Raw genomic sequence first — 22,499 nt, 5'->3', positions numbered from 1 at the left:
CTTGGTTTTTTGGGTGTGTTGATGTCGTAGTGACATAGAATTAGCAAACCAAGGATTGCTCTTAAACCTCATCATTACAGAATTCAATAAATCTGATTTGTTTGTGAACTAGTGTTCAGAAAATAAACTTAAATTTGGAAGCAAGGGCATTGTTATCTGAAACCCAACTGCACCACTGCAATCTTTCCATAAAGTAATTCTGTCTTCCTCACCTGATTGGTCCTAAATGTAATTCTAATCCCATGTTTCATGATTTACTTTGGACTCTCTCTCTGAAGTGCATGGCACACCACTCAACTGTCCAAGAAAGAATTTTTGCTAGAATGACCCACAATAATTTCTTAGGGCAGCTCAGGATGGTTAATGGTTTTGTGCTCTAGTCATAAGAACAAATCAAAGTAAATGGGTATATATCTCTTTATTTATGTCCATTTTAATATTTCCTGTCAATATCCAACAGTGGAAGTAATTTAGTTGACATTTTATCTTTGAATGTAGACTTCAGAGATTAGTGAAAGATCTCCTGAAACAGCTGCAAGGACAGGATAGCGGACCTTGGGCAAATAACAAGGTATCTTCGCTTGACAGGACTCTGGGAGAAATCAGTCGCATTCTGGAGAAACAGGTACTGCAGTTCATTAAGTTTCTTTGGTGATTTATCAAACACAAAGTTTGGAGTCAACTCTGTACAATTACAATTATTGAGGCTGAAAGATTATTCGCCAATTTTGATCTTTTTGTCCACGGAGATATCAAAAATTTGAATGAAGCTGAAGGGGATTCTGTGATTTCTGAGCAGTACCAAGTCCTGTTTCAGAAAAATACTGAGTAAAGCACTTTGGTACATTTTTATTTAAAGATTTTGAAATAAATGCCAGGTGTTCCTATTGTTCTTGTTGTTATCATTGTCCTCCCCCTGCCCTTCATCTTCTCAGTCCTCACCTCTTTTTTCTGCTTTGGCTGGAAGGCAGAAGCTAACGAACTGAACTTCACCAGAATATAATTAGACTTTAAAGGCAGAAATTCATGTCTGCCTTTCTCTTAATAAAGGAGCAAAATTGCCATCTTCAATTTCTTTTTGTTAGGCAGAATTGCTTGTGGTAATAATACAATGGCTTATTTTATAGAAGCAAGTGTGTGACTGCAGTGCATACAATATGCTGCCAACACGGATCTGTAATTAACATGACTGTTTCATTTAAAATTGCAGGATCTCATTGTTGCAAATAGATACTTGCACTTTTCAAAATTGACAGGTACTTACAAATTTCCAGCTCCAGGTCAAAATAAAATGAAATGATTGTCTTTCCTTTTCATGTATAGACCTTTTAAGCGGTTTCTAAAACAATTTGGACATGTAATGGTTGTAGGACTTTTTATAACTTGAACGGGTTCTGAAAAGATTTACAAGGATGTTGCCAAGGTTGGAGGATTTGAGCTATAGGGAGAGGTTTGAATAAGCTAGGGCTGTTTTCCCTGGAGCATCGGAGGCTGAGGGGTGACCTTACGGAGGTTTATAAAATCATGAGAGGCATGGATACGGTAAATAGACAAAGTCTTTTCCCTGGGCTGGGGAGTCCAAAACTAGAGAGCATAGGCTTAGGATGAGAGGGGAAAGATGTAAGAGACCTGAGGGCCAATCTTTTCCTGCAGAGTGTGGTGCATGTATGGAATGGGCTGCCAGAGGAAGTGATGGAGGCTGGTACAGTTACAGCACTTAAAAGGCATCTGGATGGGTATATGAATAGGAAGGGTTTGGAGAGATATGGACTAGATACTGGCAGGTGGGACTAGACTGGGTCGGGGTATCTGGTTGACATGGATGAGTTGGACTGAAGGGTCACATCTCTATAACTGTAATATCGTATTTTGTTTGAGTGGCTATTGGAGTGATCAAAAAGTATTTGATAATTACAGATTGTACAAAATAAACCACCTCTTTTTAATTTCATTTTATGCACAAGGGTTAAAATGAGTCTGGTAGTTGCCTAAAGTAACATGTTTGAAATCAGGAGTTTGCTCGCTGGGAGGTCACATGTTCAGGTTCACAGTATAGCATGTAACAACATTTCAAATTGTGGACCTCAAGCACAGTTCTAATTGAAATTATGACTTGACAAAATATTAGTTGTTGTTAATGATTCCACTCTTCTATTCTCAGGCACTCTTCGTCCTGTTATGAAAATCACAACTGTTATGGGATGAGTACGGAATCTGTGTATTGTTTGTTCTTTTATTTTGTGTGGGCTGGGGATGTTGAAACATCCAATGGGTTTTAACTAAGATTTTCTTCAGAAATGATTGATAATGTGAAGATAGATTTGTGCTGCTGGTGATATTTATATGTATGACATAATACTCAACATGTGCGAACAAATCAGGTGCCTGAAGGTGAATTCCAAAATGCATCTGATAAGCTTGCCAATAATTCTAGGAAATCTCCTCATTGTGTTTGTTATTGGCTGAATGTACATTTTTTTGTTAATAGTATGATGAGTCAAATTTTAGTGAAAACTCAATGTAGCTTTTTAATTGTCTCCTGACTCTCTCTCTCTCTCTCTGTAAATAGAATTAGCAGCTTCTATGTGTTTTGAGAGATAGAGGAGTGAGCTTTTTATAATATCTTTTGATTTTGAGTTTCTTTCTTAATCTCCGGCAAGGAATACTCCAAAGCACAGCATTCATGCAGAAGCAACTTTCAGCAGTAGAGCTACTTGGTAATCCATCCTTTTTTAAATATGTATACCCATCAATAATGTCTTAACAAACCAATAATGTTGCAGTGGCCATTTGTTGAGATTACGCTGAGGATATTGTTATATTGTAGGTACTAATTTGAGGCTAGTATCTGCCAGAAGCCAAATAGATGTTACACTGCCAGATCTTGACAAGAAAGAGTGATATTCTTTAACCTGGCTGCACGTATTTAAAAGCTGCTGATGTTCTAACGTCTGCCCCATTAATATTTAAAGTGAAATTTAAGTTTGAATCTTGAAGAAAATCGGGTACACTGTGCCTCTGATTAATATCCAGGAATCTGCTGAAAGTGCAAGAATTTCAAATGAAGGCAGAATTAGGCTCAGTTTTGAGGACTCTCATGTTGCTAAACACAACAAAATCCTGCCACTTGCTGCCACAAGAATAAAGGAGAAGATAAAATGGCAAGTGGTTAAAACTGTTTCAAAAATTTCTGGTTATGTAATAATATATGGCAGCTTGTGTGAAGACTAAGCAACAACAACATGGTAAAAACATTCTACTCGACATAACAGATGTTGAAACAGTGAGAAAGCTAGAGGGATAACTAAAAGCCTGCTTGAATAGTACTTTTTTTTTGGAATTTTTGGAAGAGGAATGAGAAGTGTAGAGGTAGAAGTTTTAAAGAAGGGAGTGGGATTAAGAAGCTGAATGCTCTGCTTCATTGAGAAGCAAAGAACAAGGGTGTGTACAAAGGTCAGAATGGGATCAAAGGATCCTGGAGAATATTTAAGGCTGGAACAAATTATACTTCGCTTGTAGGAATGTAAGGGTGAGAGGTTTGAATGTAATACTTCAGGTGAAATGGAGTCATTGCAGGTTAATAAAGGTGAAGTGTTTGATTGTTAGGCATTGCATAATGTATGAAAGGACATGGATACCTCCAAAATGGACAGCTGAAGTTTGTGTATAGTCAGGAATTGGAGGTTAGTAAGGAGGGCAGTGCAATAACTGTATTAACCTAATTCTAACCGAGTGCACAGATGACAACAGCAGTAAAAGAGGTTTCAATAAATGAAGTGGCAGAGGAAAGAAATGTTACAAGGGCAGAAATAAATAGTTGATTGATAAGGTTTGAATCTGAGCTTAAGATTAAAGAGCATCCCAAGTGTACAGATGGGGAGTTTGTGGCAAAGGAGTTTGTTTTATTCATTCACCGGGATGAGGACATTGCTGGCTTGAGCATTTATTGTCGGGGGGGGGCGCGGTTAAGAGTCAACCACATTGCTGTGGGTCTTCAGTCACATGTAGGCCAGATGGCAGATTCCTTTCCTGAAGGACATTAGTGAATCAGATGGATTTTTAACGGCAATTGACAATAGATTCATGATCATCATTAGTCTTAATTCCAATTGTTTCAAATTGAATTCAAATCTCACTCTATCATGGCAGGAATCGAACCTGGTTCCTCAGAACTGCAATAATACCACTAAACTGTCGCCCTCCCCTAGCCATGTTTGTCGCTGGACTCAAAGAAACAAGTTTTGCTCTTCTCAGTGTTCAGTTAAAGGAGCTGCTAGGTAATCCATTTTGAGGATTGCTTTATACCTCAGATATCTCGGTTGGCTGGAAGACTTGTTTGTGTTGCAAGTGAGGTCTAAAAGCACAGGTTCACTTCCAGTACTAATGTCACCATGAAAACTCTGCTTTCTCAACCTTGGCCTTTGTGAGGTGTGGTAACTCTCAGATTAAACTCATCACTAGTTGGCTAACTTTAATGAGAACTGACTATGATCCTCTGGCACCATGACATCTTTTACTTTCATTTCACAATTCAGATACCTTCATGTTCAAACTAAATTGCACTGCTTGCTTTGATGTAAGCTGAAACAGTTTTAATAAATGTGATATTAGTATTGTATAATTGGATATAGTTTGACCCTTTAATCTATTTTGACCCTAAACTAACCTGCCATTGGCAATGCTTTCAGTAGCCTCTAAGTCTTAATCCGTATAGGCAGAAAGGGTTGGTTCAGTTTCTGTTTTATGAATAAGAAAAATTAGCATCTTCAAACCAGCAAGCTGCAATTCCTTTGCTAACTTGCAGACCCAGACACATCTCACATGACAATGAGTTGTGGATAGAATCCTGATCGTGTCAATCATTGACTGATGGGTGGGAACAGACACTCTTAATTGAATTTCCCTGGGGAGGGTGAAAAATATCTGGACATGGAGGGGGAGGAGTCTTTGAGAAGCTGATATCCATCAAGTATGTCAAATTGCATGAGAGCATGATGCACAGATGTACATTTACTAATGACTCACAGGTTTCAGGATATTGGCCTGAGGGAGCACAGACTACAGGTTCGTGCAAAGCAAGGATGTAAATGGTCTCAAAAATGAATAGTCAATCAACAGAATTACTAATGAAAAGATCAAATTTTATTCAGGAATGGTCAGATCTTGGGATTTTCCATCAGTGAATTGCTTCCCCATCTCCATAAGACATCTTCAGTATGACAGCCTGTGCTAAAGCCTGCAGCTGCCTTCTCATCCCTGTCACCCTAATGCTTAGCACCTATTTCACTTGTTATCTGACCTCCAGATCACCTCAAATCCTACAATTTATTTGCCTCATGATCTCTTTCTGTGACACCTTATAGCTGCATCTCCCTGCTCTTCAAAAACTGGTTTATTTATTATTTGTCCTCCACTAACCAGCAATGGCTGTCCTTTAGTTGTCTGCAAGTGCCTTCTGGAACTTTTGCTCATTGTCTCCACCTCCCTCCCTGCCTTAAAAACCTTGTGAGAGACTTCCTTTTCAACCATGTTTTTGTCACATCCAAGTCCTTTACATTTTTGTTCTTCTGCCCATTTAGCACTTACTCTCTATTTGCCATTGAAAAAAGATATCCATATGTGTGGTGAACTTTATTAAATGCTATTCTATTGTGTCAAACTAGTGATGTCAATTGCTGTTTCTTTAGTGAAGATTGCCAAAATGTCTTTTAAATGTAAGATTGATTTCATTGATTAAAATAACTTAATTATAGTCTTGATTATGATTAAACAATTTGAATACCTCAGTGCCACAGAAATTGGGGTGTTACAATTGGCCTCACTGTTTCGGACTGGGGGAGTGGAAACTATTACCTTTCTATCGTTCCACCTGATATTTGATGTATGGGTTCAATGAGTGAGAATAGGCATTTGAGCTGAGCATAAAAAACGACTACTTTAGAAAAGTGAGCTACAGAACCAAATTTCGGCGAATGAATCATGCACAGAGAAGATAGGTTAATGCACAGTATAGGCAATGTGCAAAGTGCAAGTATCGAGGAAGAAGGAGAAAGGAAGGTTGGCTGGGACTGAAAGCACAGTGAAAGACAAGACTCTGAAGGAAAGCGAGGCAGTGCTGAGAATTCCCAGAGGCTGAATGATCAAGGAACCAGCTTGTTGTGAAATGAAGAACAAGTAGCAGGCTAGTGTTGGAGGAACAAAAGTTGCTGTGCAGGGACATGTGGTTGAAAGGATTATTAAGGTAGGGAAAAGTAAGGCAATGGAATGTTCTGATGATAAGTGTAAGGTAATTAGAATCAAAGAAAATGAATGCCTTAAGAAAATGAGCAAAGAAATTTGATAAAAGTAAGGAATTGAAAAATATTTCACTTGTTTGCATATTCTTCATAATTAAACTTTTCATGAGTGTTAAATTACTGAAAAAAAATGTAACAGTAACTAATTGCAGTCCATTTAAAAAAAAGTTACTTAATTGGAATAGATTTTGTCTTTGACTCTTATTCTGGATATTCAACTTCATAAAAATGCTAGTTTGGGCTCAGTTCTCCTTTGCCCTCGGATGGGCAGGTGCCCAGTATCTCACTTGATGTCTCCTTTTCACCTCCTCTTCTTCCACCGTGGCATGACTGAACATTTAATTAGGAGCAGAAATAGGTTACCAGGCCTCCTTGAGCTTGCTGTGTCATTCAGTAGTCTCATGGTTCATCTGATTCCTCCACAGTCCTGCCTACCTGATAACCTTTCAATTCTCTTGCTCACAGGAATCTATCTACCTTGAGCTTAAAAAAAAATTCAAAAATACCTTTTGAGAAGAGAGTTCCAAAGATTCATGACCCTCTGTGAGAAAAGAAATTGTCCTCAACTGTCTTAAATAGACAGCCCATTATTTTTAATGTGACCCCTGGACTCTTCTACAAGACAAATTTATGTAAAGCTTTCCTACAACTTCTTCCATCAGACAGAAGGTACAGAAGCTTGAACACATGCACTAATAGGTTCAAGAACATTCACTCTACCATTATTAGATTGACGAATGGACTCTGTAACTTCAAATAATGTTGATCTTGTTAACGTTGAACTTGCTTCATGTACCAGCTGTGCAATGTAACCTGTATGCCTCACTCTGTCTAATCACCCTATTATCTGTATGTAACTCGCTTACTGTGATCTGTCCTGCTCACAAAGCTCTTCACTTAGGTACACATGACTACCATAAATGAAATCAAATCAAATTATATCCTTTCCATGTGTACCCTGTAAAGACCCCTTCTGGATTGTATGTTTCTATCAAGTCACCTCACTATTCTGAGCTTCAGGAGATCTAAGTAGGAGGAAAATCGATGTTTCTGGCAAAAGCACTTCATCAGGAGTCATTCGGGCTTTGACCCAAAACGTCGATTTTCCTACACCTCGATGCTGCCTGACCTGCTGTGCTTTTCCAGCACCACTCTGATCTTGACTCTAATCTTCAGCATCTGCAGTACCCACTTCTGTCCAGGGGACACCTAGCCTGTCCAACCTTTCCTCAAGACAACCTACCCGTTCCAGGCATAAGTCTAGTAAACCTTCTCTGAACTGCATCCAGCGTATTTACATATTTTTTAAATAAAGAGTTTGATACTGTACACTGTAATCCAGATGTGATGTCATCAATGCATTGTGTAGCTGAAGCAAACCTTTATGTTTTTGTATTTGATTTCTATCATGATTAAATGAAAACAGTCGCTTTCCTAATTATTTGATGCCAGTGCACACCAACCTTTTGCAATGCACACACAAGGATACCCATATTGCTTTGCATTCCAGAGCTCTGCAATCTGACTCGCTCTTTTGATAAGATGCTTTTTATTCTTCTAGTCAAAATGCACAATATCACATTTTCCCATACTATATCGCATTTGCCACATCTTTGCCTGTTCACTGAATCCACCTTTATCTCTTACCCAAAAGAGAATGGTGGAGAATCTCACCAGATCTGGCAACATTTACAGAGAGAGAAACAAATGTAATGTTTTGAGTTTGGTACAACTTCTTCAAAACTTTATCTGTATCGAGTCCTTTGTCGTCTTGTCTCCACAAGAAGCCGAAATTCACAACTTAGCTTCCTATCTAACTTAGTGTCACCAACAACTCTGATAACCATACTTTCGGTACCTCATCCAACTCATTTAAATTAATTTGAAAACAAAAACAGAAATTGCTGGTGGTATCTATGGCGTGATATCAGATTTAACATTTTTAGGTCCAGTGATTCTTCCTCAACTGATGGTAGCTAGGAAAATATTGATTTTTTTTAATGCAGAAGGTAGGGTAGGAGGAGCAGGTAGGGAGTAAATGATAGATGGAGAAAGAACCCAAAGAGAGAGAAGAGCAACTGGACAGACAAGGGAGTGGATAATGATCAGCCTAGGAGAATGACTCGTTAATAATACGGACAAATAGTGGCTAACAATGGGATGTGTGTAAATGCAGACCATGTGATAACGAGGTCTGGTGGGTGGGGTTGAGGTAAAGACATGGGCGAAGGTGCCTCAAGCCCTAAAATTGTTGAACTCAATATTGAGTCAGAAGACTTGTGTTCCAGGGCGGAAAAATAAGGTGCTGTTCTTCCAACTTGCGCTGAGCTTCTCTGGAACACGGCACCAAGCCTGAGACAGAGATATTAGCCAGGGAACAAGGTGGTGTGTTGAAGTGGCATGCAACTGGAAGCTCAGGATCATTTTTGTGGATAGAACATAGACATTCTGTGAAACAGTCACCCAACCTACTCATTGTTACCCCAATGTAGAGGAGACCATATTGTAAGCAGCGAATGCAGTAAACTAGATCGAGTGAAGTGCAGGTAAAGCACCGCTTCACACTTTCTGTCATTGCTGGGGAGTCTGCCGTGGGGTAGTGGGGGGAAGCAGATGAACGAAGGAGGAGTGGACCAGAGAGTCGCTGGGGGAATGGTCCATATGGATGGCTGACACGGAAGGGAGGGGAATATGTGTCTGGTGGTGGCATCCTGCTGGAGCTGGTGAAAATGTGGCTAATGATCTTCTAGATGTGGATGCTTGTCCACATGGTAGGGATGGTAGGTGAATGCAAAGTGGGCCTTATTGCAATTGTAGGAGGGACAAGAGGGGGTGAGGGCTGAGGTGCAGGAGATGGGTCAGACCCGGCTGAGGGCCCTGGCAAGTAAAGTCTTGGGGAATCCTCAGTTGAGAAAGAAGATGGACATTTTGGAGGCCCCCTTGCTGAAGTTAGCGTCATCAGAATAGATTCCGTGGAGACAGAGGAACAGGGAGAATGGAATACTGTCTTTACAGGAAACAGGGTGTGAAGATGTGTAGTCAATGTAATCGATTGTAGTGGATATTGATGGCCAGCCTATCCCCAGAAATGGAAACAGAGATGTTGGGGAAGGAGGAGTCAGAGCTGGACTAGGTGAACGTAGAACGGGGTGGAAATCGGAAGCAAAATCAATAAACTTTTCCGGTCTGGAGACAGGGAAGCAGAATCGATAATAACATCAGTATACCGGAGAAAGACTTAGGGGTAGGGGCCCGAATAGGACTGGAACAAGGAACGTTCCATGTACCCCACAAAGAGATAGACATAACTGGGGGGGAAATGTGGGTACCCATGGTTACCTCTCTGACCTGAGATTGACATAATTGTTAAATGTTGAGGTCAAGCACAGATCACTGTGGCACATCATTCATTAAATCCTGCTAACCAGAAAGTGACCCATTTATGCCTAATCTCTCTTTCCTGTGAGCTACATAATCTTCTATCCGCGACAAGATGTTACCCCTACACCATGAACTATTATTTTCCATAAAAACCTTTAATGTGATACCTTATGAAACGTCTTCTGAAAGTCTAAGTACTGTACACCCACTGGTTCCCCATTATCACAGCATGTTACTACTTCAAGAAATGCTGAGAAGTAATGATGCTACCATGCAACTGCATTGACCTTTGTAAGATGTTCCCATAGTGACCACTTAGAATATCTCTGGCACTGTAGCCAAGTTGATTTCCAACCCCTCCTCACCTCGCTTTCTCTGTCAGGAAGATTTGATTGATATCAGCAGTTTCCTTTCTTTGTTACAGAACTCTTCTGGAAGATTCCAGTGACTTTTGACTTTCATTTTTCTGTTATACCTCGTAAAATGTTGGTGAGCAATGTTGTGCATATTTTAAAAGTTGCCAACAATATCTTGCTGATATGACTGTCAGTTGAAGATGCAGTTTCAGTAAGTGTTTTATAAAATTATCTTGTCTTAGAAAAAAGATGGTCCATTGACGTTGCTGTCACAAAGTACCTAGAGATATCTAATATTGGTAACTTTGGAAAAAAAACGCTTTAAAGTAATTGCACCTCAATGCAAACCCCTCAGTATGCATTTCAGAAAGAGTCCAATAAAATAGTTTGCAAGTGGTTTCACAGAAGGGGATGGTGTAAGAGTAGAAAATGCTTTAAACATATCAAAGAAAACTCAATATACACAATAACCTCACAAAGGAAAATTAGCACTATAACCTATTTCATTAAAACATTTTGATAATTTACAGCTTTTAAGGCAGATATAAAATGTTCATTTTTAATCCATGTATCTAAAGTTAAATATTTAGGGGGAACAATGAACAAAAGAATGTAATAAAAGAATGACCTTTCAGGGTGAGAATTCACTTAGGTACTGAGTAATTGTCAGATATTATGGGTGCACCAGTTTGAAGGGGGAACTGAACAATGCAACTTGATTGGAGCTAAAATGAAAAAGTGAAGAAGAATCTCAGAGAATACACAAAGGCAAAAACAGGCCAACCTTTAAAGTGTAAAATCTTGTTCAGATTTTCTTTACTGTTTCCAGAAGGTTTTAGACTAACTGTGTAGTTGTGGATTCTTTTACTTTGAATTACTCTTGCCCTCACTTCTACTTCCTTCCTGTATTCTTGGGAATTTTGGTCCATGAACACTTAAGTTTTGTTATTCTGTACATCTTTACTGCTCCACAGTTAAATTGCCAAAGCAAAGTTTCAAACGTGTGTGGTTTGTATTAAAATGGAAGTAAAGTTTACAAGGCATTCTGTTGCAATGGCATCCTAAAGCACCACAGAATACCACGATCGTTTTATGAACAGTAGTTGAGTTCCAGATTGAATTGCTGCTTCAACAATGTTCACTGGTTGTAGGTGTGATGATAAAGAAATGTGTACCTGGGCCTTTAATGTGTTATATTAATAACAAATGCTTAGGCGATTGCATGTGGAAAATCTTAACACTATTTAATAGCCATGATGCGGAAGAGCTGTGTTGGACTGCAGTGGACAAAGTTAAAAATCACAAATTCTGGATTAGTGGTGCTGGAAGAGCACAGCAGTTCAGGCAGCATTGGAGGAGCAGTAAAATCGACGTTTCGGGCAAAAGCCCTTCATCAGGAATACAGACAGAGTGCCTGAAGAGTGGAGAGATAAATGAGAGGAGGGTGGGGGTGGGGAGAAAGTAGCATGAGGGGATGAAGGTAATAGGTCAGGGAGGAGGGTGGAGTGGATAGATGGAAAAGAAGATAGGCAAGTAGGACAAGTCATGGGGACAGTGCTGAGCTGGAAGTTTGGAACTGGGGTGAGGTGGGGGAAGGGGAAATGAGGAAACTGTTGAAGTCCACATTGATGCCCTGTGGTTGAAGTGTTCCGAGGCGGAAAAGCTAGTCCTTCCGAATAAACCTGGTGTTGGTGATTTTTAACTATTTAATAGGGTGAGGGAAACTATATAATTAGAATTAATTAATTAATTTTACAAATAAGCAGGCTGACCGTTTCTTTAGAAAAACAGATTCATGCTTATATGTTGCTTTTGTTGCATAGTTACAACACTGAGTAATATAGGAACAGAAGAGAAAATAACACATGAAGGTTGGTAAGGAGAACTCCACAAACATTGAAAGAACTTATTCCACTATTAGTTTTAAATTATTTAGAGTTCATAAATACTTCCCTAAATTTACTTATCAAGTAAAACCAATCGTGCTCTAATTTCTATTTCTATGAATATGAATTCATGTTTTTGCTACAATGCGCAGGTAGGTGAATTGGCCATGCTAAATTGCCCGTAGTGTTAGATGAAGGGGTAAATGTAGGAGAATAGGGTCTGGGTGGGTTGCGCTTCGGCGGGTCAGTGTGGACTTGTTGGGCCGAAGGGCCTGTTTCCACACTGTAACTAATCTAACCTAATCTAATTTAATCTACCTGTAAGTATTTCACTGATTTACACTGTGAACAGTTGTCATGACATTGTCCCACCGCTAGATGTCACAATAGATAGACTAGAATACTGCATTCCAATCTATAAAATTAAGGAAGCCTTGTAGATTCTTTTAATCACTTGTGCGGATATGGGTGTGGCGGGCTGAGCCAGCATTTATTGCTCAACCTAGTTGCCCTTGGGAAGGTGGTGTTGAACTCCTTTCTTGAACTACTGTAAAACGCCAGCATAGACCCATTGGGTTAAATTGTCTGTTGATCAATTACCAAGCATACAGTGTAATTGTAAAATGGCTGTATAATTTATAATATCTTTTTACCATTACTAGCAGACTCAGAAGAATTCTAGGTATTACTATGTCAGTTTTGGCCATGTCAGAGTTTGGGAATTAAGCCAAGACACAACAAGATATTTTATACCTCCAGCCACTTTACATTCAGGCAATTATTTTGTTTTTGTAAAATGCAACGGAAACTGCAACAAATTACTTCCTAACATGAAGGAGGGAATATGGGAAAGATTTTTTGCACTGAAGAACTGAAGAATAGTTCATCTTCACCAGCAGCTGAATGCAATTTTGATCAATGTATTTTGCTCCCCATTAAAGCAGCTTCATAGTGGGATTTGCACACACAATCTACTAATGATTTGGAGATGCCGGTGTTGGACTAGGGTGTACAAAGTTAAAAATCACACAACACCAGGTTATAGTCCAACAGGTTTAATTGGAAGCACTAGCTTTCGGAGTGCTGCTTCTTCATCAGATGGTTGACAGAATTATCATCGTCATTGTAACACATGAGAGACTTAAACAATCAAGGTATTTTTCACTGTATAATTTCAGTTACATCACACTGTCAGCTTTTGCTATAAATTCTGTATCTTACAATTGTGTATTCCACAACCACCTGATGAAGAAGCAGCACTTCGAAAGCTAGTGCTTCCAATTAAACCTGTTGGACTGTAACCTGGTGTTGTGCGATTTTTAATAATCTACTAATGAACCCAGTAATATCTGGGAACCTCTATCACCAAAGGTCTCATATCCAAACCAGTTTTTGCACTCAAATATTGATTTTTTAAAAAAATAGTTAACTGGTGAATATATAACTAATTCAATTAAAGCTTATAGTGGGTTCTAGAAGGGAAGAAGGTGAGCTTGGGAACTGTAAGCAGTTTTATATATATTTTGTTCCAAATCTTCGTTCTTTAGTTCTTATTTATAATATCAAATACCTGATTAATATTTCAATATTTTGGGCCTGATTATTTCTCAGATCATGCAAAAGACATTTTTTTCTGCCCAGTTTTCTTTCCTTTATTTGCTCCTGCCACACGTATGCACAGGTGAATATATACACTCTCTCACTCTCATAGGGCCTCGTACCTAAAGTGTATTGTCTAATCTGAGATGTCACATCTTGTACATTGATAAAACCTTTAATTATTGAGGGACAAAGACGTGAAAGGAATCTGGATTTTGCATTTTAATTGGTCTATTGAATTGAATTGAATTTATTGTCACAAGTACCGAGGCACAGTGAAGAGCTTTGTCTTGCAAGCAATACAGGTAGATCACAGAGTTAAATAGCATAGATAAGTAAATAATAGGTAAACAGCAGCAAAAACAAAAACACAGATACAGGCGAATGTTAAGAGTTTGTGAGTCCATTCAGTATTCTAACAACAGTAGGGTAGAAACTGTTTCGAAACCGTCTGGTGCAGGTGTTCAGGCTTCTGTACTTTCTTCCCAATGGTGGAGATTGTAGAAAAGCATTGCCAGGGTGGGATGGATCTTTGAGAATGCTGGCAGTCTTTCATTGAAAACGGGCCTGGTAAATGGATTCTATAGATGGGAGGTTGGTGTTTGTGATTGTCCGAACCAAGTTCACCTCTCTCTGTAACCATCTCCGATCTTGAATGGTAGAGTTGCCATACCAGGTAGTGATATATCCAGACAGAATGCTCTCGATGACGCAGTGATATAAGTTGGCAAGGATATTCACCATCATGCCATATTTCTCAGCTGCCTGAAGAAGGAGAGACATTGGATCTTTGTAACCACAGGAAGAGTCCAAGAAAGCTTGTTGTGGCTGATCACTCCCAGGAACTTAACACTCTCCACTCATTCCACCTCTCTGCTGCTGATGTGTAGGGGGGGCATGAGTAACATCCTGCTGAAAGTCAATAATGAGTTCCTTGGTTTTGTTGGCATTGAGTGCTAGGTCGTTCTCGGTGCGCCATTTTTCCAGGTCTTCCACCTCCCGTCTGTAGTCTGTTTTGTCACCATCTGAGATTCAACCAACCATGGTGGTGTCATCAGCGAACTTGTAAATGGCATTAGTCTGGTATTTGGCGACGCAGTCATGGGTAATCAGTCTACCTCCTAACAAGGACAGCTAGTGTATAAGTTTGCTCACTGAGCTGTAGGTTTGATATCCAGATGTTTCATTACCTGGCTAGGTAACATCATCAGTGGCGACCTCCAAGTGAAGTGAAGCTGTTGTCTCCTGCTTTCTATTTATATCTTTCTCCTGGATGGGGTTCCTGGGGTTTGTGGTGATGTAATTTCCTGTTCGTTTTCTGAGGGGTTGATAGATGGTATCTAGATCTATGTGTTTATTTATGGCGTTGTGGTTGGAGTGCTTCACTTTGGAAATTCGGAAAACAGAGGAGAACCACCTATACAACATGTTCAAGAAGAACGGATTCTCAAAAAATGCAGTCCGCAGATTCCTCAAGAACAAACCACGACAAACAGACCAAACACAGCCAGAAACCCTAACCACCTTACCATACATCAAAGAAGTTTCAGAAATGACAGCCAGACTACTAAGACCCCTCGGAATCCTAGTAGCACACAACCCACCAACACTTTCAAACAAAAACTAAACAAACCTAAAAGACCCAGTACAACCCACGACAAAACCAACGTCATCTACAAAATTCCATGCCAAGACTGCCACAAACACTACGTAGGACAAACAGGAAGAAAGTTAGCCACCAGGATACACGAACACCAGCTAGCCACAAAAAGACACGACCCTCTCTCCCTCGTAGCCCTACACACTGATGAAAAAAACCACCAATTCAACTGGAACAACACATCTATCCTGAGACAGGCTAAGCAAAGACATGCCAGAGAATTCTTAGAGGCCTGGCACTCCAACCACAACGCCATAAACAAACACACAGATCTAGATACCATCTATCAACCCCTCAGAAAACAAACAGGAAATGACATCACCACAAACCCCAGGAACCCCATCCAGGAGAAACATATCAATAGAAAGCAGGAGACAACAGCTTCGCTTCACTTGGAGGTCACCACTGATGATGTTACCTAGTCAGGTAATGAAATGTCTGGCTGTTAAACCTACAGCTCAGCGAGCAGACCTACACCCTAAACCTCAACCTGAGCTACAAACCTTCACAAACCTTGCAAGGACAGCTAGTTTTAAAGTGTTAACGTTTTGCTTATAAATACTGTGTCTTACACTTCTCTATCATACCATGATTGGGGAAGAAGCTGAGCTCTGAAAGCTTGCAATTTCAAATAAACCTGTTGAACTATAACCTGGTGTCGTTCGAATTTTACCCTTAAGTTGACTTCATAAAAGTATCTAGAACAAAGTGAGGACTGTGATGCTGGAGATCAGAGTTGAGTGTGTGGTGTTGGAAAAGCACAGCAGGTCAAGCAGCAGCTGAGCAGTAGCAGAGTCTTCGTTTTGGGCATAAACCCTTCATTCCTGATGAAGAGCTTATGTCCAAAATGTCGATTCTCCTGCTCCTCAGATGCTGCCTGACCTGTGCTTTTCCAGCACCACACTCTCGACTTCATAAAGTATCTACCTTGATTATAGTATCTACTGTCAAGCCTGATATTTTACTTGAAAAAAATGAGCTTTCACATGAAATTAATTATAATGTGATTAATCAACAGTGTATTAGATGGTGCTTGGTTTTTATTTAGTAAGTTGGGAGTGCATGTTTATCTGATGAAGGAGAAGTCTGTTGTTGCTGCATCTCTTCTTGTATGTTCCCACAGTGTTGACATGTTATAAATACTTCACTTGCTGTAAAACATTTTGGGACATCATGAAATTGTGAGAAAACAATATGAGTGCAAGTCTTTCTGTCTTTTGTAGTTAGAGTGTGTCTAAGGTCACAATAAGTTAACACTGATGAATGTTTTGAACAGTTCTAATTTTTTTTAAAAAAACAATATCTTAAAAAAATTTTGTCTTCAAAAATCTTGATTATTATTCAGTGTATTCAGCTGGGTGAAAGAAGTACAATTAATGGAATTGGGATTGACTGTACTTGAATCCCCTTTCATTTAAAAAAGTGATTTGAAGAAATAGCAACACTAGTAACGGTTTGTAGTGGTCCATGTTGATTGTTGTTCCGCTAGCAAGCTGAGTAAGTACTTTTAATGTTGTGTGTGGTTATATTTCAGAATTCCAATTTTAAGTGCCAAATGTATTTGTTCTCTGCGTTCCATAGTTTCCTGTTACCACTTCACTTTGGAGACATTCCTTCTTAAATGATTCCTGAACACACTGTAATATACACTAATCTCTCTTCTAAAAATCTTACCTCTACTTTCTTTTAATAATCCCTTCTCACTACCCTGGGAAAACCCAACCACTAGTGAACTTTAGCACAAGCCAATACCCTTAGGATTTTCTTGAAAAATGGGAACTTGGAATATAAAGGTGTTAATTATATAATTTAAAGTTGAGAATGAACATGTGGAGTGTATTCATTACTTGAGCTCATATGAAGAGAATGTGGGGCTTTTGTGACATAGTGGTAGTATCCCTAACTCGGAGCCAGGAAATCCAGGTTCAGGTCCCATCAACTCCAGAGGTGTATATTAATATCTCTAAACAGACTGATGATAAAATATCTATATAAAGAGGGCATATAAAGCACATATATGAAAGGTCTTGTAGTGCAGTGTTAGTGACCTTGCCTTTGTCCAGAAGTTCTGGGTTCAAGTTTGACCTATCCAGTAAATGTGTCATAGCATGTCTCAACGCATTTATTTAAAAAAAATCAAAAAAGCATATATTGACACTAGGATGGCGAGTAGAGTTAGAAGCTATCCACTTGTAATGTTTTACTTTGTAAATAAATTAAAACAGAGCAAAAATTGATGACTCCTTCATCAAATGGCTCTTAGAAATTGAACAGTGGAGGAAAAGCATTGAAGTGCACATGGTCAGTGACTACATTTAAAATTTATTATATGCTGCAGTAATGGACTCAGTTGTGAGACAGTTAACAAGCTATGTCCTACATGCCGTCCCTGTGGGTTTCTGAGATGCCTTTGTGGGAGTACAATTTTTCTTAATTGTATCGCCGTTCAATAAGTTGGGAGTGGCCTCACTCAAGAAACATTGAACAAAGTAGTCATTGTGGATGCACTTGTAAAACTATCTGCAGGGATCTAATTGATAGAAGGAGGTTTTTTTTAGTGCCTTTATTGGCCTTTTAATGGTTAGGCTGCACTGTCATTTTATTTGAGGATAAGGAAAGATTCCAGTTCACTACTAATAACACAGTTGAAATATTTTATATTTTTTGTCTGTCTGTTAAGAATTGCTGCTGAAATCCAGATTGTTGTTTTGCTGTAATAATTTGATTTGATTTTGCATGCAGAATAGTGCCAAACATTTACAATTAGTAATAGCTATTCAGTATTCATAGCCAGAATGAAACCTTATTGTTTAATATTTGAGTTATGAGCCTGGATTCTGCTATGCTATACTCACGTTCAATTTGTATATGCATATTCAAAGAGGCATGTTGTTTTCACAAACACCTCAACAGCTCAGCCTCATGGAGGTGAAAAAATATATTTACATCTCCTAGAATGTTAAAAATACGGGGTAGACCATTTAGGACAGAGATGAGGAGAAACTTCAACCAGAGAATGGTGGCTGTGTGGAATGCTCTGCCCCAGAGGGCAGTGGAGGCCCAGCCTCTGGATTCATTTAAGAAAGAGTTCTCAAAGCTAGTGGAATCAAGGGTTATGGAGATAAGGCAGGAAGAGGATACTGATTAGGAATGATCAGCCATGATCATATTGAATGGCGGTGCAGGCTCGAAGGGCTGAATGGCCTACTCCTGCACCTATTGTCTATTAATGTTATGCAATGACTATTGCAACAAAGTATCACATACGTTCATTAAGTGAGAACTGATTTAAGCGCAACAGTAAAACCCTCTGTTATTGAATTGCTTGCAAAGATGCATTGACATGGGTTGCACAGAACACCTAGCTTTGCACTTGAAGTACCAGCAAGCTGCCAACAACGATATAGTTGTGTACTAGCCAGAGACAGCTTTTAGAGGAGCAGGCAGAAGGACACAGAAGAATTGGTAAAGAATCAGGAAATGTTTTGCTTCACAGTAAATTATTGATTTATTCCTAGACTTTTTACCTAGTCATACAGCACAGAAACTATCAATCCATGCTGACCAAAATCCCAAACTAAGGTAATCTCACCTGCATGCACTTGGCCCATACTCCTTTAAAAGAATTATTCATATACTTATCTAAATGTCTTTTAAACATTGTAACTGTACCCACGTCCTCACTTGCTCTGGAACTTCATTCCATACACAAACTACTGTGTAAAAAAAAATTGCTCTGCATGTCTTTTTCAAACCTTTCTCCTCTCACCTTAAAATATGACCACTTGTCTTGAAATGCCCCGCCCTAGGGAAAAGACACCTACCATTCACCTTATCTAGACTCTTCATTATTTTATAAACCTCTATAAGGTCACCTCTCAATCCCATTTGCTCCAAAGGAAAGATCCCAGCCTCTTATAATTCAAACCCTCCATTCCTGGCAACATCCTGGTGTAAATCTCTTCTGAACCCTCCCTACCATAATCATATCCTTCCTATAACAGGGAAACCAGTACTCCAGAAGAGACTTCACCACAAAATCCTGTGCAGCCTCAACATAATGTTGAGAGAATCAATTATTTTCTATTTTGTTGCCATTAGACATTGAGGAGTGTGTTTCATTTAGAATGGAATATCTGCCTTTAGATTAATGGAGTATGAAGAGCAGGAACAATATTATTGTTGGCATGGATGTCAACTGGATTGCTTTACCTTGTTTAAAAGTACCCAGCAATGCTAAACTAATGTAGTTTACAAAATACCATGCAAGGACTGCACAAAACACTATATAGGACAAACAGGAAGACAGCTAACAATCCGCATACGTGAACATCAACTAGCCACGAAACAACACGACCAGCTATCCCTAGTAGCCACACACTCAGACAACAAGCAACATGAATTTGACTGGGAAAACACTACTATCATAGGGCAAGCCAGACAGAGAACAGCCAGGGAATTCCTAGAGGCATGGCATTCATCCACAAACTCCATCAACAAACACATCGACCTGGACCCAATATACCAACAACTACAGCGGACAGCTGAAACTGACACCTGGAAGCGGCAAGGACAGACCACTATAAATACCGGAAGAAACATCAAAGAAGCGCTTCGCAGGAGGCTCCAGAGCACTGATGATGTCACCTAGCCAGGGGACGAAACGTTTGCAACAAAAACTTCCAGCTCGGCGAACAGAACCACAACAATGTTAAACTAAATCTGAGAGATTCATTTTCAAAATTGTCACACATTCTTCTCATCTGCCCTAAATTACTCAACATTTAGAATAAAATTACCTTGCTGCTGTTAAATGAATGTTTCATTTGTTATCACTGAAGTTCAGGTGTGTGAGACAAGGGGAAATTTATCCAAAAGCAAAACATTGCAGTTGCTGGAAATCTGAAATAAAGACAAAAAATATTGGAAACACACAGCAAGTCAGGCATCTATGTAGAGAAACTGAGTTAATGTTTCAAATTGGCGACCCTTCATTATGTTCTTTCAAACCTTCTTAAATCTTTATTTGTTTGTAAAGTAGTGTTTAATAAAACAAATGATATCAAGTGGACTACGTTGTCCCAATATTTCACCCTATGATTAGTAGAAAATGTAAAATGTTTGTATTTAAACTCATTTGTGCTGTGCAGGAATGTAAAGTGAATAAATTACCAATACAAGAATTCCCTTGAGTTCTTTTTCAACTCCCTAAGTGCTCAAACAACAATCTTCTTTCTCCTGCAAAACCTTCTCTTTTGACTTGGATGATCTGTGGTTGGGTACAGCTAAATTGACTCTTATGGATCTGCAAAGGCAGTAGTTTGAAAGGTTCTGAGGATGCTTCAAAAGCTAAAATTGCTCATCAATCAAGTTAAACTTTGACTTATCTCCTCCGTGATGGATTGCAACTGAAGGTGTGGTATGCTTGAGGGGCGGAAATATCCTTTTGCTATCTCAACCATTCCTTAATGTGAAAGTATGCAGTGACCATCAGCAGGTGAATTGCTAACTGGCAACTGTAATTCAAAATTCACATTTAAGCACTACCAGTACAAATTGTGTGTCTTATTTAGCAGGACATGCCTCTTTCAATCATTTAAGGCCTTAATCCAATTCTTGTAACCTTTGTGCCAGCCACCTGTGTTGTTATCTTGGTTAAGCTGAGCTAACAGCAAATGCCGAGGATTGAATTGTAGATCTTTTATGCCACGGTGCCGCAACCTGCACTTACAAGTACCGACGAAGCAGGTAGTAGTTTGGCTTTTAGGGTTTGGATAATTTTGCTCATCCTTTGAGAATTGTCATTCCTGCTTTCCACTTTCCTTGAAGTTTTTGCTTACTCCTGATTGATCACCTAATTCATTAGAGATCTATATGGTTCCTACCTTCCTTCAACAGAAAGTTCAGTGGACATACATCTGGTGTTATCCAGGCTAGCGAGAACTGCTGGGGCTCATTGACAGTAATCACAGTTTTGATAACATGAGCCTGTTCTCCTGATCCAGTTTGAAAACATGACTTTTTGTGATGGTATCCTCTTCGATTTGAAAGCTGCCACATTTTCTTTGCGTTTAGCACGGTCAGAAATCATCCAGCATTTCTTTTTAAAACTGTCCAAGTTTCATGCACATCAAAATTTGGTATCGCTGAACCGTACCTGCTGCTGTGCATATTCTCTCTAGAGAAAGCTTAATTTATTGACTTTTGTGAAGGCAGACCTATACACATTGAGTTGAGATGCTTGATGTCTTACTAATGAATTAAGGTTGTGCTGCACTCTAATTTTCAATGAGCTAACACATAATTTATTAATGGTCTCTTAAGAGAGATTGACGAGTGTTAAATTCAAGGCATTAAAATGTTGACTTTCAACTGAGTTTGCAAGGGACCTATCTAGTTGTTTTGTAAGTTTTTGCATGTAGAGTAATTTTGTCAGATTTTAAATTTCTTAATACAACACTGATCGTAAACTTCGTGAGAACAGGAAGCCTCACAACCAAAAGTCAACAGTTGTAACAAACCTCCATTTGCCTTGCACAAAAGTTGGATGACCGCACTCAAATGGAAAGATTTGTTGCAGGGCTACACACTGCATTGTTGGCTGCCTGCCCTTCCAATCCAAGGACAAATGTTACATCATTGATGCTACAAAATTGCAGTTCTTAAGTTTATGACACTTGATAAAAGAGGGAGTGTGTAGGAGTTTTCCCTTTGGGAAGGAGCACTTTTTTGAGTTACCTAAGATGGTGCATAGTAGTGAGTGGCTTACAGGTTGATAGAGTTAGTGCAGTTATAAATGGTATATCTAATACTACACTTCCCAATCTTTCTCTCACTGTAACCTCATTTCAAGACATGAAAGTTGCATGATACCTTGATGAGAACCATCAGACTGGGGATGGGAATGAAAGCAGGGTGCAAGAGAGAAATGAGCTGAGAATGGAGGGAGTTTTTTGGAAGCTTTATGGCCCCAAAATTTCAGGTGCTACCCTGTTCAAGATCCCAATTCCTATATATTCCTTTCTACCTTGTAATTATCTGCCCTCCTGCTTAAAAGCACCTATGCTGTTCACCTCAACTACTCCATGTTGTGACAAGTTCTTCCTTAATGGTTGCTTTGAATTTTGTTTGATTGCAGTTGCTCCAAAATGTTTCTTTTCTGTATTTTAATCTAATCAATAGAAGTAGTTATTAAAGAACAAGCAAACTGACTAGAAATGGAAATCAAAGGGAAACAAGTTTATGCAATTAACATATGATCATCTCTAATGTAAGACAAACATAGAAACTATGGAAGTACCTGAATAACATTGTTCAAAGC

The 22,499-nt window shown here is 39.1% G+C and overlaps 1 protein-coding gene across 2 annotated transcripts in view; it reads left to right on the top strand.

Annotated features, from left to right (window-relative positions):
- Positions 1-22,499, top strand: part of scaper (S-phase cyclin A-associated protein in the ER) — a 324,173-nt gene that overhangs the window by 165,032 nt on the left and 136,642 nt on the right. For both annotated transcript variants that reach the window (XM_060853762.1, XM_060853761.1), the window contains exon 22: positions 499-625. In XM_060853762.1, coding sequence (XP_060709745.1) covers positions 499-625 — 127 coding nt within the window. The remainder of the gene's footprint in view (positions 1-498; positions 626-22,499) is intronic.

This window comes from Hemiscyllium ocellatum, chromosome 42 (assembly GCF_020745735.1).
Source record: "Hemiscyllium ocellatum isolate sHemOce1 chromosome 42, sHemOce1.pat.X.cur, whole genome shotgun sequence".
Classification (NCBI taxonomy): domain Eukaryota; kingdom Metazoa; phylum Chordata; class Chondrichthyes; order Orectolobiformes; family Hemiscylliidae; genus Hemiscyllium; species Hemiscyllium ocellatum.
This window is presented reverse-complemented; position numbering and strand designations above follow the sequence as displayed.